Source organism: Phascolarctos cinereus, unplaced genomic scaffold (assembly GCF_003287225.1).
Source record: "Phascolarctos cinereus isolate Bilbo 61053 unplaced genomic scaffold, phaCin_HiC Scaffold_1;HRSCAF=81, whole genome shotgun sequence".
Classification (NCBI taxonomy): Eukaryota; Metazoa; Chordata; class Mammalia; order Diprotodontia; family Phascolarctidae; genus Phascolarctos; species Phascolarctos cinereus.
This window is the reverse complement of record NW_027555514.1, coordinates 37,812,985-37,839,240: the sequence shown is the minus strand read 5'-3', so window position 1 is coordinate 37,839,240 and position 26,256 is coordinate 37,812,985. Positions and strand designations below refer to the sequence as shown.

General features: G+C 36.8%; 1 protein-coding gene across 3 annotated transcripts in view; it reads right to left on the bottom strand.

The window, feature by feature from the left end:
- ANKRD28 (ankyrin repeat domain 28) overlaps positions 1–26,256 on the bottom strand; it is a 204,466-nt gene that overhangs the window by 89,840 nt on the left and 88,370 nt on the right. For 2 of the 3 annotated variants that reach the window (XM_078151469.1, XM_020987233.2), the window contains exons 3-4: positions 24,249–24,293; positions 21,900–21,978 (exon numbers count right to left, since the gene is read on the bottom strand). In XM_078151469.1, coding sequence (XP_078007595.1) covers positions 21,900–21,978; positions 24,249–24,293 — 124 coding nt within the window. The remainder of the gene's footprint in view (positions 1–21,899; positions 21,979–24,248; positions 24,294–26,256) is intronic. The other variant, XM_020987235.2, reaches the window with a different exon arrangement.

Below are 26,256 nucleotides of genomic sequence, written 5' to 3'. Positions count from 1 at the left end.
AAAACTCTAAATATAAAATTACAAGATAATCATTAGTGTTTTATGTAGAACATTCTGTAAGAATTAAAATAATTGAGCAAGACTTTATATGCTTATTATATCTGTACTTAGCACAGTGCCTGGCATATAGTATGCACTTCATTCTTAACTAAGTCACAACTTAGAAAATGTTTAACATAATAATCACATGCAAATTTAATTTCAATGTTGAACTTTATTTAAATAAAAGTTTGCAATATTTGGCTCAATGTCATACAGTCTTAAAACTGGTTCCTCATTGAGTTTCATATTTTGATTTAAAATTAAGAATAAAATGAAAATGCTTGCTTACACAAATACATAGGGGAGAATAGTAGGAGAATTTTACAAGCTCTCTTGCTAAGAGACAGAAATTCATTTTTAAATTTTTAGCCATTTAGCCAAATGATGAAATAATAAATTTAGTGAATAGCTAGAAACAATATAAAATATTCACTTTTCTATTGGTTAATGAGAATAGTTTCATCTGAAAAAACCCAGCATGTATATATAAACTAATTTTTATAAGACAAAAATCTCTTCAGTCATGACTTTCTTCTCTTCTACCACTTACACACCAGCTATGCTTTCTCAAAAACTACTGACTAATCAATACAGCCAACTAGTTCATTTGAAAATCTACCAAACAGAATAGTAACACCGGTGAAGGGTAAGTTTTAAAAATAGCCTTTAATCACTTAACCTGGATTGCCTCACCAAAAAAAAAAAACCAGCCTTTAATACTGAAATGAAAGGGAATATAAGGTTTGTTTCTGCAGAAAATTTGTTACAATCCATGATGGTTTCAAGATGGCATGTAATGTTGCATGCCCAGTGATCAAGATTTTTAAACAGCCCAATATCTGCACTGCAAAAATGCAAATGCACAGAACAGCTTGGTCAAGTGATTACAGAGATGATGAGGTATGATTACAGAGTAACAGAAGGAAACGGAGGGAGCTGCTCTGCTGCAATATACAGAAATCAAACGTGGGTATGCAAATGTATCAGACCATTCACTGGGAATTGATTTGAGCTTAAATATTGAGCCCTTGTGGTGGTTCAGAAACAACTTGGTAACAAGTTGAGAAACCTCAAGAACACACTGCTGCTTAGTCAGAAGCAGGGTCCCGTGTAACTGCACAAACACCAAAATCACTGCCCACATAATCATGATGATTTTGAATCACTGAAGAAACAGACCTATAATGTGACGAATATAAACATGCTTGTTGTCAGGGGAAAAATACATTTGTAACATAACTGGGAAATTATTAACTGCTTTAGACAGCATTCAAGAATTTTTAGTGTGAACCCCTCAGACCATTGTTCAAACTACTAAATGAGAATCACTGATCTAGTGTTGATGAGGGCAGATAACAAAGCTTTTTTCTGTTTTCAATCCTGAATAACAATTAATAACAGTGAAAGAGCAGCATGGTATAGTGGATAGAGAGCCTGTTCTAAGCCAGGTAAACTTGTTTCAAGTTCTGCCGGAAACAAACACTGGCTAAGCTTCTGGGCAATCCCATTAACTATTCAGGTGCCTCAGGCAAATATGACTCTAAGTTGCAGTCAGTCAACAAGCATTTATGGAGAACATACCTGATGCAGGTATTATCCTCAGCCAGAGGATACAGAGAAAAGCAATAAACACCCTCAAGAAATGTAGACTCTTAATAGGGAAGACAAGAAGTAAATAACTACATAATATAAGATAAATACAGGATAGACAGGAGTTGCAGCTAGTTTCCTCATGAGGAGCTCTCTATACCAGGGAAATAGTAGATCTCATTAAAAAATAATTTAATAGCAACAATATTATCTTCCAAAATTTGTTTGCAAAAACTTGCTCTTTTGGTCCCTCCTAGTCCACAGGGAATATAGCCAGCACCCTTGTAAACTGGGCCATGAGCCAAGCACTGGCTTTTCTCTTCTCAAACTGTAAATAATGCCCTATTTTGGCTGCTTACCAAAAGCAGTGAGGCCAACAGCCTTAGTTAGGTCTTGTTATCAGGCCAGGAGTGGGAGAGGGTGAGAAGAGAGAGAGGGATAAAGAGAAGGGGAGGAGGAAGGGGGAGGGAAGAGAGAAAGACAGAGAGAAGAAAGAGAGAGAAAGAGACAGAGCAAAGCATTTTCCATTAGCTCATCTCCACCTATCAACCTGAGAAAAATCACTCCTGCATTTTACTTTTAGTGCGGAGCTCCTGAAAACAGTACTGTAGGCTTTGGAAGGGGTCACATGCTTCAGGCTAACCATGAATCCAAGAAGTTTCACAATCTAAAGTCTGGTTTTCTACAAGAGTTGTGCTACAATTCATTCTGAACATTAAATTTGAGCACTTAAAGAGGCTAACTTCCCATGTAAAACACTTTGCAAATTTCTGGTGGTTCTGGCCATAAGCAGGTGGTTTACAAATGCGTACCTTAAATGAGTTACTCTTACAGAAAACAAGTGATGTTCAGAAAATCTAGTATTTTAGGCAGATAATAATAACAGAATATAAGTGGTGTCCTATGAATATTGACCATATATATGTGGAAGAAATAGGAGGTATAGAGAAAATAACTTGCCTGCACTTTAGATTACTTATTCGCTGGGGGGTGCAAATAAAAGAATTGGAACTAGGGTAGGTTGGAAGGAAAAATAACCATTTTCTTGATTATACTTAACCACATTTTAAAAAATGGAACCCTTTATCTGCATTTCTTGGGACCAAGTACATATGTTTTCTACATAATGGACATATATTAAAGAAAATGCATTTTTCCATGACTTTGTCCTTCTCCCTAGCAGCCATCTCTGCTCTTGTCCTGGATGAAAGTTTCTGTTGTTATCTCAAATTATTCTGAGTTTCTATACAGTCTCCACTACCCCTAACCCTTCTTCTACCCCCATGTAATCTTTGCCAAGATCTACACACTTCATTTCCATTTCTCTACATAAATAAATTCTCTACATAAAACAATAGGTGGTACATTTAAGAATAGTACAGTTCCAATTACTTGAACAAATACAGGGTTAATACAAGGTCAAGACTGGGAAGATTGGGAATGACTAATTGAGGGAGTTTTGAGAGACTAGAGGTCACATGGTGAAGATGAAAAGTAGGTTTAATCCTAATGAAGGATTCTGAGAGGTAGACAATTATGAGGAGGCCAGGATCAGAGACCAGAATTTCAGACTGCATAGTTCCAGGTACTGATGAGAATGGGTAAGGATATCAGATGAGGAAACTGAGGCCTGGAGAGTGAAGGTTAACACCACAAGATTTGGGGCAGTGTTAAAATACCCTACACTCTCTCTTGGATGAAAAAATTCCCTTGTACCAGAGAGGGAGTTCTCACCAAATCTAAATCTAGGTAAGCACCTTGAGATCCTTCCACATGAAGACAGACTGATAAAACTGAGAAGGTTAGTCCTGGATTTAGGAAGGTTAGGATAGCTGTGTTTAGGAATCTGAAGGACCGTCACAGAGGGAGCAGACTTATTCTGCAAAGAGGAATATTTAGTGTTAAGGTACAGAAAAGCTTTCTAAGAGCTAGAACTATTCAAAAAGGGAATGGAATGTGAAGTAGTGAGTTCTCCTTCCCCAAAGATCCTTAAGCAAAGGACTGGTTGACCACTTATCAGGAAAGTTTTAGAAAAGATTCTTGTTTATGAATACACTGGACTAAAAGGTTCTGAAAGGCTAGGATTTTCTGAAATAACATTTCCTCTTTCAAGGAAGTCAATTTCACTAAATAAACCCATCCATTTTTAGGAGAAATTAGAACAGATGGAGAAAAAGGAACTAAAGTAAACAAATGCAGAGTTGAGAAAAATGAGTTTTTAAAATTTATTGTAACCTACAACTTCATTATGGGAGAAATACAGCAGAAATGCCTGGAAGTTTATTTTTAGATACCAATTAATCATCTATTTAACAAATTAGTTTCTTAAATGGAAAAAACGCAACATGGATTAATAAATATTTCCACAGAAGTGTTTGGCAGTTGAAAAATGAAAATTACATGGATGCTATTTTATCTTTCATATACTAACAGTATTTTCCTGATAATATTAATAGATTTTTAGCAATTCTTCTATTTCATGTGATAATGTTTAGGGTTATTTTTAATACCATTTCCACTGGCTGTAAAGTACAGTGTTTAAGCTATCATGTGTGTCGAAGCAATGGTAACTTCATAAATCCCTGTTTTATATCTGCTCTAATGAATGGGCAAGAAGGTTAGCTGAGAAGACAAAATAAAAGGGAAAAGAGAGGGGAAAAGATTTTTTTTAAAAAGACAGAACAGTAAAGATGGAAAGTTTGGGCATAATGAAAAATCATTCATTTCACTTAAAGCTCAAAAGAAGAGTTACACCATTATTGCTTTTTTTTGGTTAAGATTTTCTTTCCACTTAGAATTCCAAATATCTAATCTAAAGGATAGGAAACATAAAGCGTGACCTCTTTTTACATTCTATTAATTTTATCATTATCTTTCTCTTAAGAGCTAAAAGACCAGTTGAAAATTTAAAAAACCGAATAGAAACAAAAAAAAACCACGAAACAAATGTTACTGTTGCTGAAAATGTAAAAGTGTTTCAATTCATAAACAGTAAATAATATTAAGTTATCATCCAAGTATATACGGCACAATGCTAAAGCTACATGCACCAACAGCACCTTCTCTTTCCTCAACTCTTTGAAAGCTGAAGTTGTTCTCTCCAAAGACATCAATGAACTTGCTCTTTATTAATAAACGCTGAGTGTTTTCTTCATCCTTATCATTCTTGCCTTCTCTTCAGCATGTAACAGCATCTCTGAATCTGATGCAAAGTATCCAAAACTGCTTCCCCTTTGGATTTTCCAGACATTTCTGGGTCTCCAACTTCCTACTTTTTCCTTTAGTGGATCATCATCTACATGCTGCCATCTCCTTGTCTCTGTTCTGGGCTCTTTTCTCTCCTTTCTCTAAGTAATCTTACCACCTCCCAAGATTTCAACTACCCCTGTGACTAGGACTCAAATCTACATAATCTAGTCTTTACATCTTCTCCTAAGTTTAAAGCTTGAATCTCATTGTTTCTAGAGATAAATTTCAGAGGGTCTGTGAATTTGGATAGGAAAAATGTATCTTTATTTTCACTAACCCTTAAGTGAAAATTTGGCTTTTCTTTCCATTATTAATGTAAGCAACCAATCAGATACTTTCTTATCACACTACAGCTGCTGTAGCTGTCTCAAAAGATAATTCACCCTTACCACTCCCTCAAAATCACTGTGTTTATTAGACCAGTCTGTTAATCATGTCCCCCATAGGAGGCATTTCCTAGCTTGGCTGCTTGTAGGACCCTCATCCTGCTAACATTACTTGGTGTGCACTTTGTATTTACTTAACCGTGCACATATTTACCACCCAGTCAAATGTTCAGGGCCTTCAGCACAGAGACTGTTTTCCTTTAGTCTTAAGCAATGTACCTGGGACATAGCAGGTGCTTAATTAATGCTGGCTGAATTTAACCAAATGCTAGGGCTTTTTTCAGTAACATCCTTGAGGGTCAGACTTCGTTCTACACAAGTCATACTATTACATAACCACCCACATAGCCACAAAATACAGACCACAACCTCTCAACAAAATACATGGTAAAATAAATCTAATCAATCAATAAGTACTTATAAAGCACCTACTAGATGCCATATATTGTGACAGGTACTATAGACACAAAGAACAGTGAAATAGTCACTACCTTCAAATAGCCTGAAACCTTCCAAAAGAGTCAAGTACACAAAACCAGATACAGTTAGTTCTGGTTTAATGCAACATTTTGTTGTTGTTCAGTCTTTCTTTAGTTGTGTCTGCCTCTGTGTGACCCCATTTCGGGTTTTCTTGGCAAAGATACTACAGTAGTTTGCCATTTCCTTCTCTAGCTCCAGATGATGAAACTGAGGCAAATAGGGCTAAGTGACTTCCCCAGAGTCACACAGCTAGGAAGCATCCTAGCTCAGGATAGATGCAGCTCAGGAAGATGAGTCTTCCTGACTCCAGGACTGGCACTCTATCCACTGTGACACCAACTTGTCCCAATGCAACACAAGTATTCCTAAACAAATAAGAAAAATCACCACCCTGCTATGCAAAATTGTGTAATAAAAACCAATTTCTTACGGGGGCAAAAATTCATCAATGATATTCAAAAAAAAGGACCCCCATGAAAATGGCAGCAGAGTGTTACACCTGTAAAATGATGAAGAAAAACATAACTGCTACACTAACTAGTGGCTGAGTCTGAGGCTTGCTCAAGCACCTATTTACCTACTCAGCTTGTTCCCATGGAGCCAGCTTTGCAAAGTCAATGCTGTGAGGCAGAGGGCAGCTGCAACTCCAAGACACGGCAGCTGTTTCTCACGGACAAAATTACACATAAGCAAACAAGAAATTTGTGTTATGTTCCAATTGTTCCCCAACATGTCAATCTTGTTGGAACAAATTTGTGTTTTCAAAACAAGCATTACACAAAACTAACTTGTATAGAGGTGACAAGGAATACTGGGGCAAGACACTAGGTAGAGGAGGACAACAGAAGGGCCTGATGTGGAAGGTGGTCTTTTACTTGGGATTCTGAGACAGAAAGGAAGCAGGGATACATTCCAGACAGTCAAGACAGTCAATACAAAGTCATAAAGATGGGGGACACAGAGCATTAGGTAAGAGGAACAGTAAGAATGCTAGTTTGAATGGATGATAGGATACATGGAGGGTATCAAATGTACAATAAGGGTGTCAAATGTACAATAAGGGTGTCAAGATAGGTTGAGGGAAAGTTGTAAAGGTCTTCAAATGCCCAAAAGAGGAATTTACCACTAATTCTAGAGGTAATAGGAAGCCACTAGAGTTTACTGAGCAGGGGAACCACGGTCAGACCTAAAGTTAAGGAATATCACTTTGGAAGCTATATGGAGGAAGGATTGGAAACAGAAGATTCCAATTCTTCTAGGCAGGGAGACTAGTTAAGAAGTTATTGCAATAGTCTAGGTAAGAGACAAAGAAGGCCTGAATTATGGTGGTGTGTGTGTTTGAGTGGAGGGAAAGCAATGCATATGAGAGAAATGATGAGATACTATCTAGCAATCAAATGACTATGTGGGATGAGAATGAGGAGTCAAGGATGATACCAGGATTGTAAATGAGAATGACTGGAAGGATGGTGGTACATCTGAAAGATATAGAAATACGAACCACACAAACTAGAGAATTTATTTTTACTCAATTTTAACTCCCTTTGAAAATTAGTTTACAAGGTACTTTTGGGCACTAAATCTTTGATCCTATGATAACATCCCTGTGTTCCCTTTAAAAGTCCATAGGAAGTAGCATGAACAGTCATAAAATGATGATGATGACAATAAAAACATCTAAGAGGTAACAGGGTTAAAGATCAGTGAAATTGGTCCTCCCTTACCTGGCATACCTTAGCAGCCAACTTGCCTCAAAACCTTATAGTCCCATAAAATGGCTATTCAACCCGTCCCTTCCTTTTGTTTCTACTCCCATTCTTACAACTACAGTTTAAAAAAGAAAGAAACAAACAAACCCTTATTATTTGACATCAAGGCTATCGCAACAGTTTCTGATCTGATCTACCACTCGGCTTAACTGTCCAATCCTTCCTTACAACCTAAGTCAAATTAATCTTCCTAAAGTATTAATTTTCTAGTATCTTGATACTTTGGTAGCTCTGTTATCTCAATGTGGGTGCTTCCTCCAAAATCATGCATCAGAACTCATTTACATCTACCAAACCATGAAATTCTGTATAGTAGCACTATATAGTCTGTATATAGTACTCTGGCACTATATGAATAACAGTTGAGTGCATGGGATGTCCACAGGTTACCCTACAAGCCTGCTATGTGACCCAGCATGTCTTTCTGTCAGCTTCCACACTGTTCTGAGGACTTTTTTTTTTAAACAAAACTGTTATACAATTCATTGTAAGATGCTCCAATTCCCTTGTGTGGCACTCCATCGCCTTTCAGGTGACCCTCAACTTTAATTCGTTGGAAACTGGCATTCCACAATTCACACTCAAAGTATCACTGGAATTACACTAGTGTTAAAAAGATGGGCCTTTGTTTCAGGGAGAAAAATCACTGCACAATTTTCCAAAATCTGTCCAGTCTGTTTGCTTCCTTCTGTTCAACACTGGGCCCAGAGTACTGTCCACAAACATTCACGGTCTGTCTAAGACATAGGTACCAGCTCTATGGTTTTGCTCATTTAACTGTACGTCACAGTTTGCAAAAAAGATATACTCCATCCACTGAGTTTTTCTGATGGGGATATTTAAGCCAACGCTTCTGAGTGATTACATATCTGATAGAATTCTCCAAGATATCAGGGCTTGATGAAATCAGCATGTTATCAATAAAGAATAGTATATGGAAGACGTCATCTATAAGAAATACCTCTTCCATACAGAAAGTGTGCTCAAAATTTTTTTTAAAGTTTTTATTGACATAATTTTCACATTATAAATGGCCTCAGTATTCCTCTCCCTTCCCAGAGTCATTCGATGTACAAAACAATATTTCTCAACACATAAGAAAAAGAGGGAGTGAATAGACCACCAGCCCTGGAGTCAGGAGTACCTGATTTCAAATCTGGCCTCAGACACATAACACTTACTAGCTGTATGGACTCTTAATCCCAATTGCCTTGCCAAAAAAAAAAAAAGATGAGGGGATTAAGGAGGGGAATTCTGCATAGCTTATCAATCAATACACTGAAACAATATAAAATATGCAACGGGGAGAAGTATCTTCTCATATAATGTAAAATGAGGCTGAAAAGATAATAAAGATAAAAGATAAATACATAACTTTGTATTTGATTCTAGAGATATTTTAGGAAGCCATTAGAGTTTATTAAGTTGGGGAGTGGCATGGTCAGATCTATGCTTAAGGAAAACCACTTTGGCAGCAGCTGGACAGATGAAATGAAGTGGGAAGAGAACTGAAGCTACAATAACCTAGGTGAGAGGAGCTCAAATGGAAGCTACCTGAATAGAGAGGATGGTTGACAGCAAGATCTGCTGTAGAGGCAGAAACACCAAGATATAGCAACTAACTGGATGTGTAGCATGAGGGGAGACAGAGGTCTTGAGTATAACACCAAGGTTAGGAACCTGGGGACTGAAAGAACTGTGATACCTATCCTAGAAATGTGGAAGACTTGAAGAAGGGTGAGTTTGAAGAGAAAGGTAATGAATTTAGTTTTGAACTGTTGAGAAAATACTGGGATATCCAGGCTGAAATGTCCAATTAGGCAATTGGTCATGTGGGATAGAAGCTAAGAGGAGAAACTGAAGGTAGATACATGTCTCTGGGAGTCCTAAGAATAGAGATGATAATTAAACCCACAGGAACTAATGAGGTGCCTGAGAGAGTAGAAAGTGCAGGGAGCCTAGGAAAGAGCCTTAGGGAAACACGGACAAAAAACCCCCATAAGGATCAAGATCTGGATAGCAAGCCAGCAAAGAAAGATGAGGAGTAGTTAAGAGGTAGAAGGAGACAGTGTCAGGAAAACCTAGAGCAGACAAAGTGTCCAGAAGGAGAGGGTGCATTAACAGTATTTTGTAGTCTACTTCACAGTTATTGTGAATATAGTGCTTTATAACGATAAAGCACCATACATGAACTATTACTATTGGCTCTTTGTGCTTTTGAATTCTAGTTCTTTTGGATAAAACAATCAATCCAAGATGCATATGGTTAGTAATCACAGAATGTAGTACGGCAAAAAGGACACCAGAAAGATCTGTGTTCAGGTCCTGCCTTGAACACATTAGATTTGTGATCCTGGGAGACCTTTTGATGCTTTTAGGCAACTCTGTAAGACCATTAATTGCAGAGAAGATGCCAACACGCACTGAAAGGAGATCCCTTTCCTTGTCGTTCCCAATGCAAAGAAACTGCAGATCCAATCCCTAAGCCTATCTCTAACAGTGATAACAAAAAGCAGGCTAAATTTGGTGTCAAAAACCTGGATTTGAATGTTGAACCCAAACATTTACTAGTTATATGATGTTGGGCAAATCAAAACCTCTCTAAGCCTTGGTTTCTCATCTGAAAAAAATAAGATACTCATCCCAGCTACCAAGGAGGGTTACTGTGATAACAGACTTTTAAAAGAAAGTTTTACATTCGTGTGACCTATTTTTTTTATCTCAACAGATCTGTGATCTCCTTTAACAGTACATATGGCAACCTAAACATAGTTCTCATCCTATATGACACTTGATTTATATCTTCTAAAAAATTCTTCATAATGGGTCTGTGTAAAATACAGTTTGTCTTCATCTAGGTTTGTTTTTTAATTACCATAGCAGGGTTACCTATGTCACATGTGAGATGTCCATTTGTTATCTCAGTCTCCCCATATGATGATCTCACCTTGTGAGGCCATATAAAATTATTTCTTGTTAACAATTTGTTGGTGATAATAAGATGCAGTCCACTTATATCTACCATAAATCTCTCCATTTTGCTGAACTGGTTTTTTTCTCCCCTTTGTTCTGAAATCTTTGTTATAAAGGATGATTCAGTACATAAGAGAACACATATTCTGAAATTAATGTGGTATAACAAAATATAAATAGAAATACGCTTTGGGAATAATAAATAACTAGAAATTACTGAAAGTTCTGTTTAATTCCCCAATTTCAATTTTTTCCATCCACATCGTATTAATTATACAGACAAATCATTCTTCATCTACAGTGCCTATACATAACTGCAATAGAAAATATATGTACTGGTAGACTAATTAAGGACTTAACAATAAAAATTTGTATCATTAAAAAGGCCAAACGTATTAATAGTTTATCTGTTTGGTGTACTTTCTGTGTAGATTATTTTTAGGGGGTGGCAACGGATTTGGTAGAGTGAAAAACACCAGTTCAGTAAAAATACCCAACACATTGATGTATATTACAGCTGACACACTATTTGAGAGTCTAAAACATGTCTTTTCAACATTACTATTCTAATGATAGCTTCAAATCTCAGAACATCCAAATCTCAGAAGAATCAAGATTTTAGGTGATGCAAAGATCAATGGAAAAACACTTGGGTTCAATAAAATCAATTCAAATGCAGTGAATCCACAGTAATCAAAAAATAGGATGTTGTATGTTGCCAGATTTTTAAAAAAATTTCTTCCATTTCCCATATATTTGTTCTGCTCCTTCCAGTTTTATCTACAGATATTCTTGAGATATTTTGCCTTACGGTTTCATGCCAAGCTTTTGGGAAACTTGGGTTTTTGCCTCTCCTGCCTTTCTCTACTTTATGTTGCAATGATGCCTGTCCATCTTCTTCCGAGGAGCGGATGCTTATTAAATAAGTATTACCTTTTGCTGCCAGGTCTTTGCCTGGAAAGGATATTCAAGTTTGGGAACTCTTTTAGACTTCTCACTGTCGCCTTTGTCTTTTTAACCAGAGAAGCATCTGAGAAATGGTAAAGGTGAGATTCAATGTTTTTACATTTATCTATACTTCTCTTTCCCCCAGAGCAATAGCTTTAATGAGCCAGGCTGGAGTTCTTCAACTTTATCTTCTAATGTGATCTTAATTCTGACCTCTGTTCCAACTAGTGAATGATCTGAATGAAGACAGATGACTGAATCTGATTACAAAGTTAGCGCCCAATTGTTTTCAGTCCATTAAAATGTGGTTATTTTCTCCTTCTCTCTCAAAAACCTTTTATGTCCATCACTTTCATTGTTCCCATAGCCAAAGTATTCCTCAATTAATAGTAACCCAACTGCTGGTGATGGTACTCTCCATTCTTAGCTAGATTGGTTTTTGCTAGTGAGACACCATCAAAGTCAAAACTTGGCAGGGCTTGCACTCCCCTGAGTAAATCCCTCGAGACCTCCTGGTCAGCTCTCTATAACAATGAGATACCACAGTTGCACTCTTCTGGAAGAAGACTATGATACCCAAGCAAAGAAGTAATATTTGAAATGCATAAGTCCTAAATGAAGTAAATAAACTACTTATTATTTATAAGAGAACAATTATTATACTCGATTTTTAAAATTTTCTAGGTAGAAAGCACAGTACCTTTGCAGAGACAGAACAAAACTGCATTGTAACTATGACTACAGTTTGCAGTTCTTAATTAGGTCAATGCCTTTATACTGAAATTTTGTTGTTTGCTTATTGTAGCTTTGCATTATGGAGGAAGAGCTCTATAGTTCCATTCAACAGAGACTTCAACGCTTAACCCCAGTGCCAGGCTAATCCATATTCATTTGCCCACCTTCAGTCACTCTGCTTGAACTAAACTCTCAACTTTCAGTACAAGGATGACCTACCCATCCTTAACTCAGTACAATATAGGACTAAAAGCTGGCTTAGTGCTCCATCAGAGGACATTTCAGAGTATGTTAAGTATGTAGGCCAAAAGAAATGGAACCACTCAGCAGTACTTGTGAAAATACTATGGATGCTCACTTAACTGACTACATATACACATGAAAGGCGTTGTGGCACTATAGTGTTAAGAGAGCTAGCCTCGGAATCAGGAAGACATGGATCAAGTCATACTGCTGCCATACACTGGCTATGTGGCCCTAAGCAAGTCAATTAAATTCATGGTATGCTAGGTAACTGGAGAATAATATGAAGCGCTTGCAAAGCTGCAGTTTAATCACAGAGTGTAAATTAAACAGAGGTCACCAACTATGCTCATACTTCACTTTTAAATTGCAAAACTAACTAGAACATTTTTATCTTCACTACTAATAAATACAGTTTGGTTCCTGTAAATTTCTTCATTTTTTGTTCTGTGGGGACGGTGGCTCATCTAAGGCACAATGGAGAGTTTTAATGGTACTGGATTCTAGAGGTGATATGCAAATAATAGAATAACTACGCTTACATTAGGAACCTGAATATGTAAAATTCAATTTACAAATGATTTAATGTTCATACTATTCATTAATTGATACAAGCATCTACCTGCCTGACCATGGAGTCAAAAGACTGCTGAAGGCAACAGTGGTATATAGGCCCAGACAAACTGCACACACCCAGGTGGGGACTAAAGGGGAAACCAAAGTGACTGATGTCTCCCATGGAGGATTTAAGGGAAAATATGAACAAGAGTAACAAATCACAAGCCAGTATTCTATGGGTTTACACTCCATGCAGGAGTATGTATCCACATGGATGAAGGTGGTTTGATATATAAGGAAATGCATTACATGTGTTAAGTAAGATAAAGATACATTTATATTTTCTTTCCTGGCAGAGTAATACAAGGAAATTCATAAAAACAGTTCCTCATTACATCAAAATATCAATGTGGCATTAATGTTAAGCAACTTGCTTGCTATCAATGTGGCATGAAAGAAAATAGCACAAGACAAAGTGTGGAAACAGCAGATTGCAGAGGACGATGAAGGCTGGGCAAGAATGAAGACTTAAACTGGGAGGCAGGAGAGAGCAACTGAAAGGTTTTCAGCAAAGGCAGTGCAGAGTAGTAAAAAGAGAGGTCACCTGGGCTTCAGCACCACCTCTACTGGCTGTGTGGCTACCTCTAAGATCAAACACTGCACAACACTGGTAGATTTCCACTGGCAGAGTGCCCTTACTAGTCTCCTTCCCCCACAAAAAAGGCAAAGAGTAACATGACAAAGGTGCATTAGCCTGGCAGGTGCATCATAGTGAGCTCCGGAGGAGGAAAGAGCATAGGCAGAACACTTGTCAGGAGACTACTGTGAGCCCAGGGGGTTATTAATGAGGGCTCACCTCCAGTGACAGTAGTGGCAAATGAAAGCAAACAGCAAATTTGATATTGAGGTAGCATGGAAGGACTTTGATAGGTTATACAAAATATTTTAATCTCTTCTTCCTTCTACTAGTTTCAAAGAAAGAAAGAAATCCTTCACTCTTTATTTACCTGACAATGTTAGAACGGCCAAAGACTTGTTTGCCAGCTTTGCTCAGTGGTGATTCTACTATCTCCTTGGCAGTTCTCTGATCTTAACTTTATAGGAACTGACAAAGGAAAATTAGAGTTATAAAGTGCATTTCTGTATAATTCATGTCATAATCTTTAATGCCCAGATTATTCTTCCCCTTACCTCCTACTCACTCACTCTCTCTCTCTCTCTCTCCCTCCCCCCTTAACAAAAAAGTTAAATGGTTTTTCTCCTGCACTGCCTTTCTAGGTGCTACTAAGAATTGATCATTTTTTCAACCACCAAGTTTTACAATCTACTTCTTATAGAACCTGAAGTTTAAAAAAATCTTATCTTTTTAAAGGGCTAGGTTAGGTTCGAAGGGAAAAAAATTTCTTTTAAACTAACTCAAATTGAAAATATTATAGAATTGGGCATGTTTCTCTAGGCCCCAAGTTTCATCTGTAAAATAAAGCAGTTGAAAAAGATCTAATGTTTTTTTCTTCCTCTTCTAGAATTATGATTCTAAGCCTGTGAAATGGAAATTATTAAGTAGATTCACCACAGAAATACCATCATAATTGCTATAATTATAGCAAATGACATAAGTCATTTTAACTACACAAGAGTATGAGAAATGCCATACTAGGTTCTATAATTAGCTAGTAACAATGGGGTAAATTTTCATAGAAATGTATTAAATCCTGCCCTTAAGAATCAAAAAGTGAGGAATCAAAATACTTGAGTTCCTTAAATCAGCTGATTACCATCTGTTTGTGATTATGGAGTAAATAATTTCCCACCTTGCTGAGCCAGAGTTATCTATAAAATGCAAGGGTTGGATTGCATGATCTCTATGGTCCATATCTGCTCCCCTTCTATGCAAAGCCCTTCCCCTCAAAGGCCAGTGTGTCTTCCTCTTCAAACTACCTTATAGCTAACTTTGTGGTGGTTTCTGTTCAGTCACTCAGTCTGACTCTTCATGACCCCATGGACCACAACACATCATCCCCTTCTATATTCCACTACCTCTCAAAGTCTGCCCAAGTTTATGTTCATTGTTTCCATGACACTATCTCTTCCTCAGCCGTCCCCTTTTCCTTTTGCCTTCAATCTTTTCAATTTAAGCTTCAGCTTCAGTATTTGACCTTCCACTGAATAGCTTGAATTAATTTCTTTAAGTATTGACTGATTTGATCTCTTTGCTGAGCAAGGGGCTCTCAAAATCTTCTCCAGCACCACAACTGAAAAGCATCAATCCTGTGGCATTCAGCCTTCCTTATAATACAACTCTCACAGCCATACAGCGTTACTGGAAAAACCATAGCTTTGACCACACAGATCATTGTCAGTAAAATGATGTCTCTGCCTTTTTTGGGGGCGGGGGAGTATGCTATCCAGATTTGCCATAACTTTCCTTCTAGAACAAGTGTCTTTTAATTTCATGGGTCCAGTCACTGTTCTTCAGTGACCTCTGAGCTCAAGAATATAAAATCTGACACTGTTTCCATTTCTTCTCCCTTTATTTGCCAGGAAGTGATGGGACCAGTTGTCAAGAGCTTAGTTTTGTTGATGTTAAATTTCAAGCCAGCTTCTATACTTTCCTCTTTCGCCTTCATCAAGAGGCTTTTTAATTCCTCTTTACTTTCTGCCATCAGAGTGGTATCATCTGCGTATATTGAGATTGTTGATACTTCTCTTAGCAACCTTAATTCCAGCTTTTGATACTTCCAGTTTAGCATTTCACATGATGTACTCTGCATATAAGTTAAATAAATTAGGTGACAATATACAGACTTGTCGTATTCCTTTTCCTATCTTAAACCAATCAATTGCTCCATGCTTAGATCTAACTGTTCCTCGGGAGACAAGATGATGTGGTAGTACTCCCATCTCTTTGAGGACTTCCTACATTTTGTTGCGATCAACACAAAGGGCTTTGGTGTAGTCAATGAAGCAGAAGTAGATGTTTTTCTGGAACTACCTTGGTTTCTCCATAATCCAGTGAATATTTGGTTTCTAGTTCCTCTGCCTCTTTAAAAACCAGTCTGTTCTTCTGGCAATTCTTGGTTCACACATTGCTGAAACATATTGCAGCATCTTAAGCATAACCTTGCTGGTGTGTGAAAGGAGTGCAATTGTTATGTAATTTGAACATTCCTTGTCATTGCCCTTCTTTAGAATTGGGATGTAAACTGATCTTTTCCAATCCAGTGGCCACTGCTGAGTTTTCCAAATTTGATGGCATACTGAATGCAGCACTTTAACAGCATAATCATTTAGGATTTTAAACAGTTCAGCTGGAATTCCATCACCTCCACCAGCCTTATTGCTAGCAATGCTTCCTAAGGCCCACTTGATTTCATTCTCCAGGATGTCTGGCTCTACATCAGCAACCACACCATCGTGTCTATTGGTGATGTTAAGATCTTTGTTGTATGGTTCTTTTGTATATTCTTACCACCTGTTCTTAATCTACTTAACAGAAGTAGTCTTGCTTAAGAAGTCCCTTGCTTAAGGCAAAGCTTTTATGGGGGACAGTAATCGGAGGGAGGAGAGTAGAGGTACAATCATATTAATGGAAAAAAATGGGAAGAGGAAATAAAAGTTAATGAAACATTTTTTTAAAATTACAGAGGAGATCAGAGCGGGGTTCAAAGTGGGCACCTAGAGAAGCAGAACAATGTTGGTACTACTTTGATAAATTTAATGTATGTCAGATGAAAAAGACGTACGTAGAGGACCCATGTTTTCATGTACAAATACTTTGCCCTACTCTTTTTAAGGAAATTTTCATGTTTGTTGATGGTTTTCTAGTTCATAATAAAATCTTTTTAAAAATGTAAAAAAGAAGTCCCTTGCTTTAGCTCAATGAAACTATAGGGCACCAAAGATGGACAGGTCATAGAGGAGAGTTCTTACAAAAGGTGATCCACTGGAAAAGGAAATGGCAAACCATTCCAGTATCTTTGCCAGGAAAACCCCATGGACAGTATTAAAACGATAAAAGAGACGACATCTGAAGATAAGCCTCCATTAGGTGTCCAATACACTACTATGGAAGAGTGGGGGACAATTACCAGAACCTCCAACACTAATAAAGTAGCTAGATCAAAGCCAAAAGAAAGCTCAGCTGCCAATGTATTTGATGACAAAAGTAAAGTCTGAAGCTGTAAAGATCAATATATCTAGCTACTTCGTATGCATAGTTTTTGTAAATTCTTTAAGGATGTTAATTCTTTAAGAGTAAAGATTGTTTCATTCATTGCATTTATATCCCCGAAGTCTAGCACAGGACTTGGCAAACAGCAGGCCTTTAATAAATACTTGTAGACTGATCACATAATATACAATACATGAGTATCAAAGAAAATAAATTAGACATCTTAATGCAAGGAGGCAAATTCGACCTCATATCACTGAAACTTTGTGGAATCAAATCTGAGAAGGGTACACGGCTCTTAAGTAAAAGAAGAAGAATGCCTAAAGGGGTGGGGAATGCTGGTAAACACTACACATAAAGATATATTCATCGAAGGAAATCCTGAAACCAGAAGAGGGGAACATGGGGAGTCTTTAAAGGAAGTCTTTATCTTTTTTATATCCTGGACCCCTTTCAAAATGAAATACATAGGATTAAAATGGAAACCAATGACATCAAATACAATTATCGAAAGGGATTTTTTTAAGTTCATAAAACCATGCCCTGCTTCCAGTAAAAATCAATAGCAAGCAGAAACTGAAGCAATATTATCATCAGAATATGCTACAGATTTCCTCAATGGAAAGAGGAAATTATCCAGCTATCTAATATAATTTCAAAAGCAGAGCAGCTAATAATTTCATCCTTCAAAACTGGGGAGGAAGCAACAATGGAAACGACTATTGTAAACCTGATTTTCCCCAACAAGGAGGAAATGGTTGTTAAATATAAAAGACAGAATCCTTGGGAGGGAAGAGACTACTTCTCCACCTTATAATCTGTGATAGAAGAGAGAAAAACTAGGCACAATCCAACTTGAACTCTAAATTTTGAGAAAGTGTTCAAGGGTTTAGAAGAAAGATAAGTACAATTATATAACTCAAAATTCTATACAAGCCGAGAAGGAATGAGAAACTTTCAATGATGTAATTCTGATGACACAGAGAAATTATTTAAATGAGGAATGAAGGAAATATGCATAAAGCACCTCCTACATGCCAGACACTGTGCTAAGCAGTTTACAAATATTACTTCATTTGATCCTCACAAAAATCCTGGAAGGTAAGTGCTATTATTATCCCCATTTTACAGTTAAGAAAACGGAGACAGAGGTTAAGTGAATTTGCCCAGGGTCACACATCTAATAACTAGTATCCAAGGCCGCATTTGAACTCGGGTTTTTTTGACTCCAGAACCAGCACTCTATTCACTGTAGGAATTGTCTAAAGGGAGCAATGAAAACGCAAAGGGAAATCCATCAATTTGAAATTCCTGATGACTCCTATTTGAAATGTGGAGAATTATCCTTCTGCGTGATGGAGAATTATCTCCAACCGGAGACAACACATTTAGGCTCATTTTCTCCAATATTATGCTGACCACATTAAAACAAGAAAGGCACAGATGCTTAAGTTGAGTCAAAAGACTTGCCTATGACAACAGCAGTAGTTGTTATAGGATCATTCTCAATTCCTGTGTTTGGAGCTGAAACAGACTAAACAGGGTATCTAGTCTAATCTCTCAGGTTGTGGCCCAAAGTCACAGAAAAATTGCCAAGTTGGAATATAAATCCAAATCTTCTTAACCCAAATCCTGAACTTTTCCATTATACTAACTACTAGCCTGACACTTTTATCTCTTTATGTCCAACATCTACAATATTTAATATTTAATTAAATTATATAAACTATGAGCTGTTTAAGGAAGAAATATATCACTACTTTTTTTTTTTAGTAATTATTACTATGGCTATAGTAGGCAGATACATACAATGAGTAAAATTACTGTTTCTGAGAAATATAGCCTCATTATGGATGTGGAGACCAAACTGAATTTTTAAAAATATCTTTTTACTTTTAATTCAAGTTTCTTATGCATTCTCCCTCAATCTACATATTCAAGCAATTACCAGGTTCAGTCACCTCTCTCCACACAGTATCTGTCATTCACTCACATTTCTTCATTCCGATTACCTACTTCAGAACCTTATCAATGCTTAATTGGACCAATATAATAGCTTCTTAATTTGTTTCTGTGCCTCTAGGCTCCTCTTTCTCCATGAGATTTCTCCAAACAGATTCCTAAAGCAGAGGATTGGCAGTGTTTCTCTCCCACTACAGAAGCTTCCGTGATTCTCTATTGCCAGTATGAGTTCCTCACAATCTGGGTCTAGCCAGCCTATCTTTCCACAGGATTTCACATACTCCCCCTTACGTACACTCTGTTCTACCCAAATTCACCTACTTGCCATTCATCTTATGCGACGTCTGAGCAGCCACCTCACTGTCTTTATTTGCACAGGCTATTCCCCCACCACTGCCTACACAAGTTGCATCAAACTCCCCCTGCAGGCCACATTCTGACTTGGAAAACCACAAATACTTTTTTAAAAAAAATAGTTATTTATTTTGTCAAATATTTCTCAACTGTGTTTTAATCTGGTTCAGGCCTGATTCAGGAATTTTCCAGGCTGTATGCCTATGGCTCCAAGTTTGATATCTCTCTCTGCCTACCTATGCTGATTAGAATTCCAAGTCTCCTCCAAGACTCAGCTCAGTGACCCCCCCTAAATATGGTCTTTCTTAATCCTCCAAGTTGTTAGTGCTCATCCTCACTCAATAACTCTGTATATATTTTGTATTTATTAATCTGCTTACACAACATTTCTTAGCTAGTTAACTTACTTCAGTTCAACAAAAACTTAATGAGGACCTACCATGGTATAGTCTTCCAAAGAATATAATCGTTCTCCCAGTAACTTGTATCAACATGTAAGTTTTTGTGAGATATATTTTAAATAAGAACCGACGTAAAGGAGAACAACTGATACAACAGAAAAGAAAAACAACTTTGAAAGATTTAAGAACCTTGATTAATGCAATGATCAACCACAGTCCCAGAAGACTCATGAAGGAAACGTGTACTCAAGATGCAGAATAAGAATATATTTTTGGACGTGGCCAATGTAGGAATTTGTATTGCTTGACTGAATAATTGTTGCAAAGTTTTGTTTTCTCCCCTATACCGCCAACCCAGCCACAAAAATTGGAAGCTTCTGAAAGAAACAGGTGGCGGGAATATAAGGAGGAAAAAAAGGGGTGAAGGGAGTGCCACTGAAACATTTCTTTTTATATCCAGAAGAACTGAAGGTACACCAGAAAGAGTCACAGACAAGCAGGACAGCTTTGAAAGTTACATATTGAATTTATTGAACATTTCTGAAGAAAAGTAAGGTACATGTAAGAGATAGTAAATCTTTTTCTATTCTACTTAACTTAGTGTTTTAAGTTCAGAATAAAAATAAAACCCCAAAAGAAAATAAAGTAACTGCCAGCACAGTTAGTTTGATTATTTTATGTCATAAGGAGAGAAATGTAAAAAAAAAAATTGTGGTTCCCTTTCTAAAAGCAGTAGCTGGAATAAATATCTCCACCTCTTTGTGGTGTCTATTGTTACACTGAGGGGTGGTGGGGGGGTGGTGTGTGTGTGTGTGTGTGTGTGTATCCATAAGTATGTGTTCTAAAGATACTTCTGATGCTACTTGTTCAAATGAATCTCAAATTTCAGGGCAGCTAGGTGGCACAATGGATACAGCACCAGACCTGGAAGTCAGGAGAACCTGAATTCAAAAAAAGGACCTCAGACACTTGACAATTAACTAACTGTGCGACCCTGGGCAAGTCACTTAACCCCAACTGCAGGAAGGAAGGAAGGGAGGAAAGGAAGAAGGAAACTAAAACTTCAACCCAATGATGACTTCATTGTCATAAAGGTGTGACATCCAAAAAGTTCACAACATGTGACTATTACATACAAAGTGAAGATCTGTTGTTTAACTCTTTAAATGTAAAAGGGCACTTAAAAAAAGAAGCTGAATAGTGCAAATTTTGACAATTTGAAAAGTAACTACAAACCAAGTTCTGATGTAATTTCTCTATATGGAAGCTAAGTTTTAAAATGCTTCAGAGCAAGAAAAGTAAATATCATATGAGTCACATATGCCTAGACTGACACAGAATTTAGCCAAAATCAAAGTTCTCAATGTTAGGCCATGAATATTAAATCAGACTAAAAATGGTTTTAGTATTACTATTGCTCAATAAAATGAAGACAAATCTTTTTGGGAAATGGTTGTATGGCAAAATTTTCCAACTTATACGTGATAAAATGACATTTCAGAAAAAAAGGGATTCTGGGAAGAAATGGAACAAGTTTCAAGAGGGGGTAAATAATTCACTACTAAGAATTCTGTTCTTAATTCTATTTGGTTGACAGCAAGTGAAGGTGGGAAGAGGAAGGAGAAGAAAGCAATAGTATCTTTCCACCTCTGCATCAAGTCAATATATATGGAAAACTAGATCAGTTAAACATTTCAGTCTGTTATCAACCACGCTGGTGATTTTCAATTTCATAAGCTCAAATCTTCAGATAAGACTAATTTATGTCCTAATTTTCCTTTCCTACAAATATCAGAGTGCCAGCTCAAGCAAGGGGTATGAGGGGAGGAGGGGAAAGGGAAAGGGTGAGCATTTCTTCTTTTAATTTTAATGCTCTTACATTTTAAAAAGATAATATAGGATTAGTCTCTGCCCATGTAAACAAACATGAAGAACCAAGTCATGGTAAATATTCTGTTTACAAAAAACTTACTTTGGCAAATGTTAGGTGAAATGGGAACTTGTAACACATCTTTTTATTAAATAGAGCGTAACATACCAGATAAAATAAGTAGTTCAATAATCTCTGCATCTCCCAGATAAGCAGCAGCATGTAACGGTGTCCTCTTTTCATTGTCCTATAATAAGAAGGGGAGAAATGTTTTAAACAGAAAATTCTTTTAATATATTTTATTTAAGGGGAAAGACATGAGTATCAATTCCCAAGTTGAAAGGATCCATTTTCCTAACTTTTGAGGATACATAGGAAAACTATAAAACAAGAGCTATGAACAAGAATATTAGTGTTATCAATTAAAAGACAAAAAGCATCAGACATTAAAAGACAGATTCTCAAGCCTTATAATGACATTATGAAATGATTTCATACTTTATCTGCATAATGAATTCCCTATTAGAAACACATGATACTCCTATCTTAATATAACAGTTTTATATTTGTTTTCACAATGTCTTTTCAGTCTTTGAATTTTAAAATTAGCAACACGAAATTTAACACATCTTCATCTCTTTAGGTAAAAATTTACCAGGATTATAGACTGAGGGCTAGAAGAACTTTAGAAATCATCATCCAATGATCTCATTTTACATATGAGGAAAATAGGGACCATAAACATTAAATGATTTGCACAAGCAGTAACTGAAAAGAGTCTGGATTCAAACTCAGGAGGCACTGGCCACAAATCTAATGTTCTTTCCACTAAATAATAATGTTAATACTATAGATTTGATCTCACTTTGAAAGAGCTTTATAAACTGCAAAACAATATGTAAATAAAGCTGTTATTATTATTGACAAACCACCCAAAGCTTAAAACTGCACCAAGACTTTCTGAATACACGTATATTAGAAGGCAATTTAGTGAGAAATATTTGTCTACTTTGTTCAAAATATCAATGAAATAAGTTTTGTAATTTAAAAAAATCTTTTTTTTTTACCAATTCAAGTTGAAAGGACAAGAAAAACAATCGGATAGTTAATAGTTTTAGAATTTTGAAAATCCTGAACTTATTTAGTTTATTGAGAAAGGGAAATATTTCAGGCCATAAAGGATATCTTAAAGAAGATGGTAAAAATGATCATAACTTGTACACTTGCTTTAGGGAATATTAACAAAATGCATGGGAAGCTACAGGCAACCAAATAAAACCTAAAACATGATTTGGATACGTCTAACAATTACTTTAAAAATAAAAGAAAGTGAGACAGCTAGGTGGTGCAGAGTCTTGATAGAGCACCAGCCCTGAAGTCAGGAGGCCCTGAGTTTAAATCGAGTCTCAGACCGGACACCTGACACTAGCTCTGTGACCCTGGCCAAGTCACTTAACCCCAACTGCCTCAAAAATAAATAAAGAAAGAAAGAAAGAAAGCACAAGAAGGAGAAAAATCCAAAGAAGGATGAAAGAAAGAATGGGAGACATATGTATCAAATATGAAGAGGTATAGTTAATTTATTATAATAACTGAATTTAGCAGCACTTTTTATACTGGCAAAAACAGAAAAACAAAATAGGTAACCATCAATTGTTCTACAGTACATGATTATTATGCAAGAACACTGAAGGAAAAATTCCAATAAGGTAATCACATCAAAAAGACAAAACAACCACTATCACCACTAAGGACCATATTACTGGCTTCAGTTTACTCCTTGCCAGCCTACAAACCAATTCCTAACCAAATGAGGAGGTCCCAGAAGTCACCTCCTCATTTGGTTAGGGATTGTCTGCTTTCATCAAGACTGTATGATCACCCAATCTGGCATCTGTTCCCTCTGTAACTGGAACCCTTGCTTCCCATAGGAGGGAAGAGTTCAGGAGCTATTATCAGACAGACTTTCTACTTGAGGTACATTTCAAGTTAGGGACCAAAAGTTCTACATGACCCTCCACTCCCACACAAGGACCTGTTCTGAGAAATCTGCATGACAGCAACTTTAGCACTTGCAGAGCCAAAAGATATTAGGGTAAAATGAAAGTGGGGAATGGCAGAGTTTAGGGAAACCTCTGTCAGCTATTGCTATGAAGATCCCCTAATACAATAAAGGCATACTAGAAATGAAGAAAATAGTCAAAAGTTGAACAAAAGAAATGAGAATAGGCCATGAGTGAGTGGCTGAAAGGCCTACTAAAAGAAATGAAGGAAAAGACACAGGGCGAAATTACAACTGAGAATAATCGTAGAAGATCCAACAGCTTAGAATTCTGAAAACTTTAGCAAAGTAGTAGACATCATGAAAAAGAGAAAGGATATAACACAACTTAAAAATCGAAAGACGCCACGAGAAATATTACTGCAGTGGCAGCTGGGTGGTGCAGAGGGTAGAGCACTGGCCCTGGAGTCAAGAGGACTTGAGTTCAACCCCGACCTCAGACACATAACACTCACTAGCTGTGTGACTCTGGGCAAGTCACTGAACCCCAACTGTCTCACCTAAAAAACAAAAGAAAAAGAAAAAAAAATATTACTGCAAAGTAAAAAGGCAGAAAAATTGTTAGAACATGAGATAACTATTATCAAAAATAACTGATCTGGAAAACAGGAAGAAAGATAATTTAATAATTGCTGGGCTTCTTGAAAAGCACACCAAAAATACGATCATATTTCATGGAATTACTGAAGAAAATTGCCCAAAGCTATTAGAACTAAAGAGTTAAATAAAACTAGATAGAATCCTGAAGCCACTACATATATTCAGTGTAGGCTTTGTTCCAGTGCTAGAAAGAGAAGAGAGAGAGAGAGAGAGAGAGAGGAGAGAGAGAAGAGAGAGAGAGAGAGAGAGAGAGTGTGTGTGTGTGTGTGTGTGTGTGTGTGTTTTACTGAGCTCAATGGGGAAGCTGGAGGGAAGCTATGAGAAAAAACAAAAATGGATGTGGTGAGCAAGGGAGCATAACATCAGAGGGATGTGTTGGAGGAGAGGATTTTGTGGAGAACTTAGCAGGTCTCATCTGGGTAAAGCACTGCAGTAGGATTCCAGAAAGCCTCTCTTTAGACTAGGCACCACGGGTGGGATTCCTAGACATGGATGAGGACTTGAAGTAGGATTTTTTTTTTTTTGCCTAGTCATGGCTTGAGTAGGCTGGAGATGATGGTTTTTGATTGAGGGAGAGAGGGTACCCAGGGGGCTGAATGGCCTTGGTGGCCCAATGGGACCATTGCTAGGGGTTTCTCCTATTTTTGTCTTAAAGCACCACCTGAAAAAAACCCTCAAGTCAACACACACAGAAATGCAAAGGCCAAACATAAAATACAAGAGATTTAGAAGCATGGAGAGATTTGTCTAAACTGATACAAAGCAATCAAAACCAAGACAACAAAATACACAATGACAACAACAATGTAAAGGAAAACATTTTTATTTTAAAAGGAAAACATTTGAAGGCAACTAAACCTTATTAATCATAATTACCAGTCTTCAGTGTATGAGAAGCGATAATGGTATATATCTCCATTCTTTTGAAAAGAGGTGGAGAATAGATGAAGAATGCAGTATAATCTGCTAGATGCTGTGTGGTTGTGTATTTGTTCAGGTGGAAGTGGAGGTGGGGTGGTTAATATAGTAGAATATATCACAAACTATAGCAGGCCTGCACAATCTGTGGCCTGCCAAAGTATTTCAGGTGACCTTTGGGAAATGTAGAGGAAATCCTTTGGTGTGCAGGGCTGAACTATAGCAAAAAACAAAAGGACAAAGAAATGTTAAATATAAATAAAATGCATTTCTTATTAATCCTCCTACCTAATTAACCTTTTATTTTTTCCAATTAAATTTTTATTTTTCAATAACAGGAATGCTTTAAAACCTGACAAAAATCTTTTCCTGGGTCTATGAGTATAAGGATCAGTTATATAATTCTAACATGATAAAAATCTTATAGCTAAATCAAACAAAACTAAAATATGAAAACATTCTAACTAGAACAAGCAATATAGACTATTCTCTTCACTTTCTTTTCCCTTAATTATTTTTAAAAGAAAATTGTACTGGTTTCCTCTTTACAGGTTTTGAAAAAATAACTTAATATTCAACCCATAAATAATTTTGTTGAGAAGTTCCCACTTGGCAAGAAAAGATTATAAATAGAATAATTAGCCTGCCATGAGACTTATCTCAAAGAAAATATGACAGTCCATGTAGCCATAATATTATAGTTTGTAGGCTTGGAAAAGTGAAACAAAAGACAGGACTAATAATCTGAGGTTAAGCAATTGAGATTTTTGAAGTTAGCCTCGTAAGATTCTAATTTTTTTTGGGTTAATTCTGCAGTAGAACTAAGATTCAACTTGGAAATCACAAAACACTATGTTCAAATATTCAAATGGGATCTCATCAATTTTGAAGTTCCTTCCAAAGATGCAGATTGTAACCTATCCACGTCCGTCTATCTTGTGATAT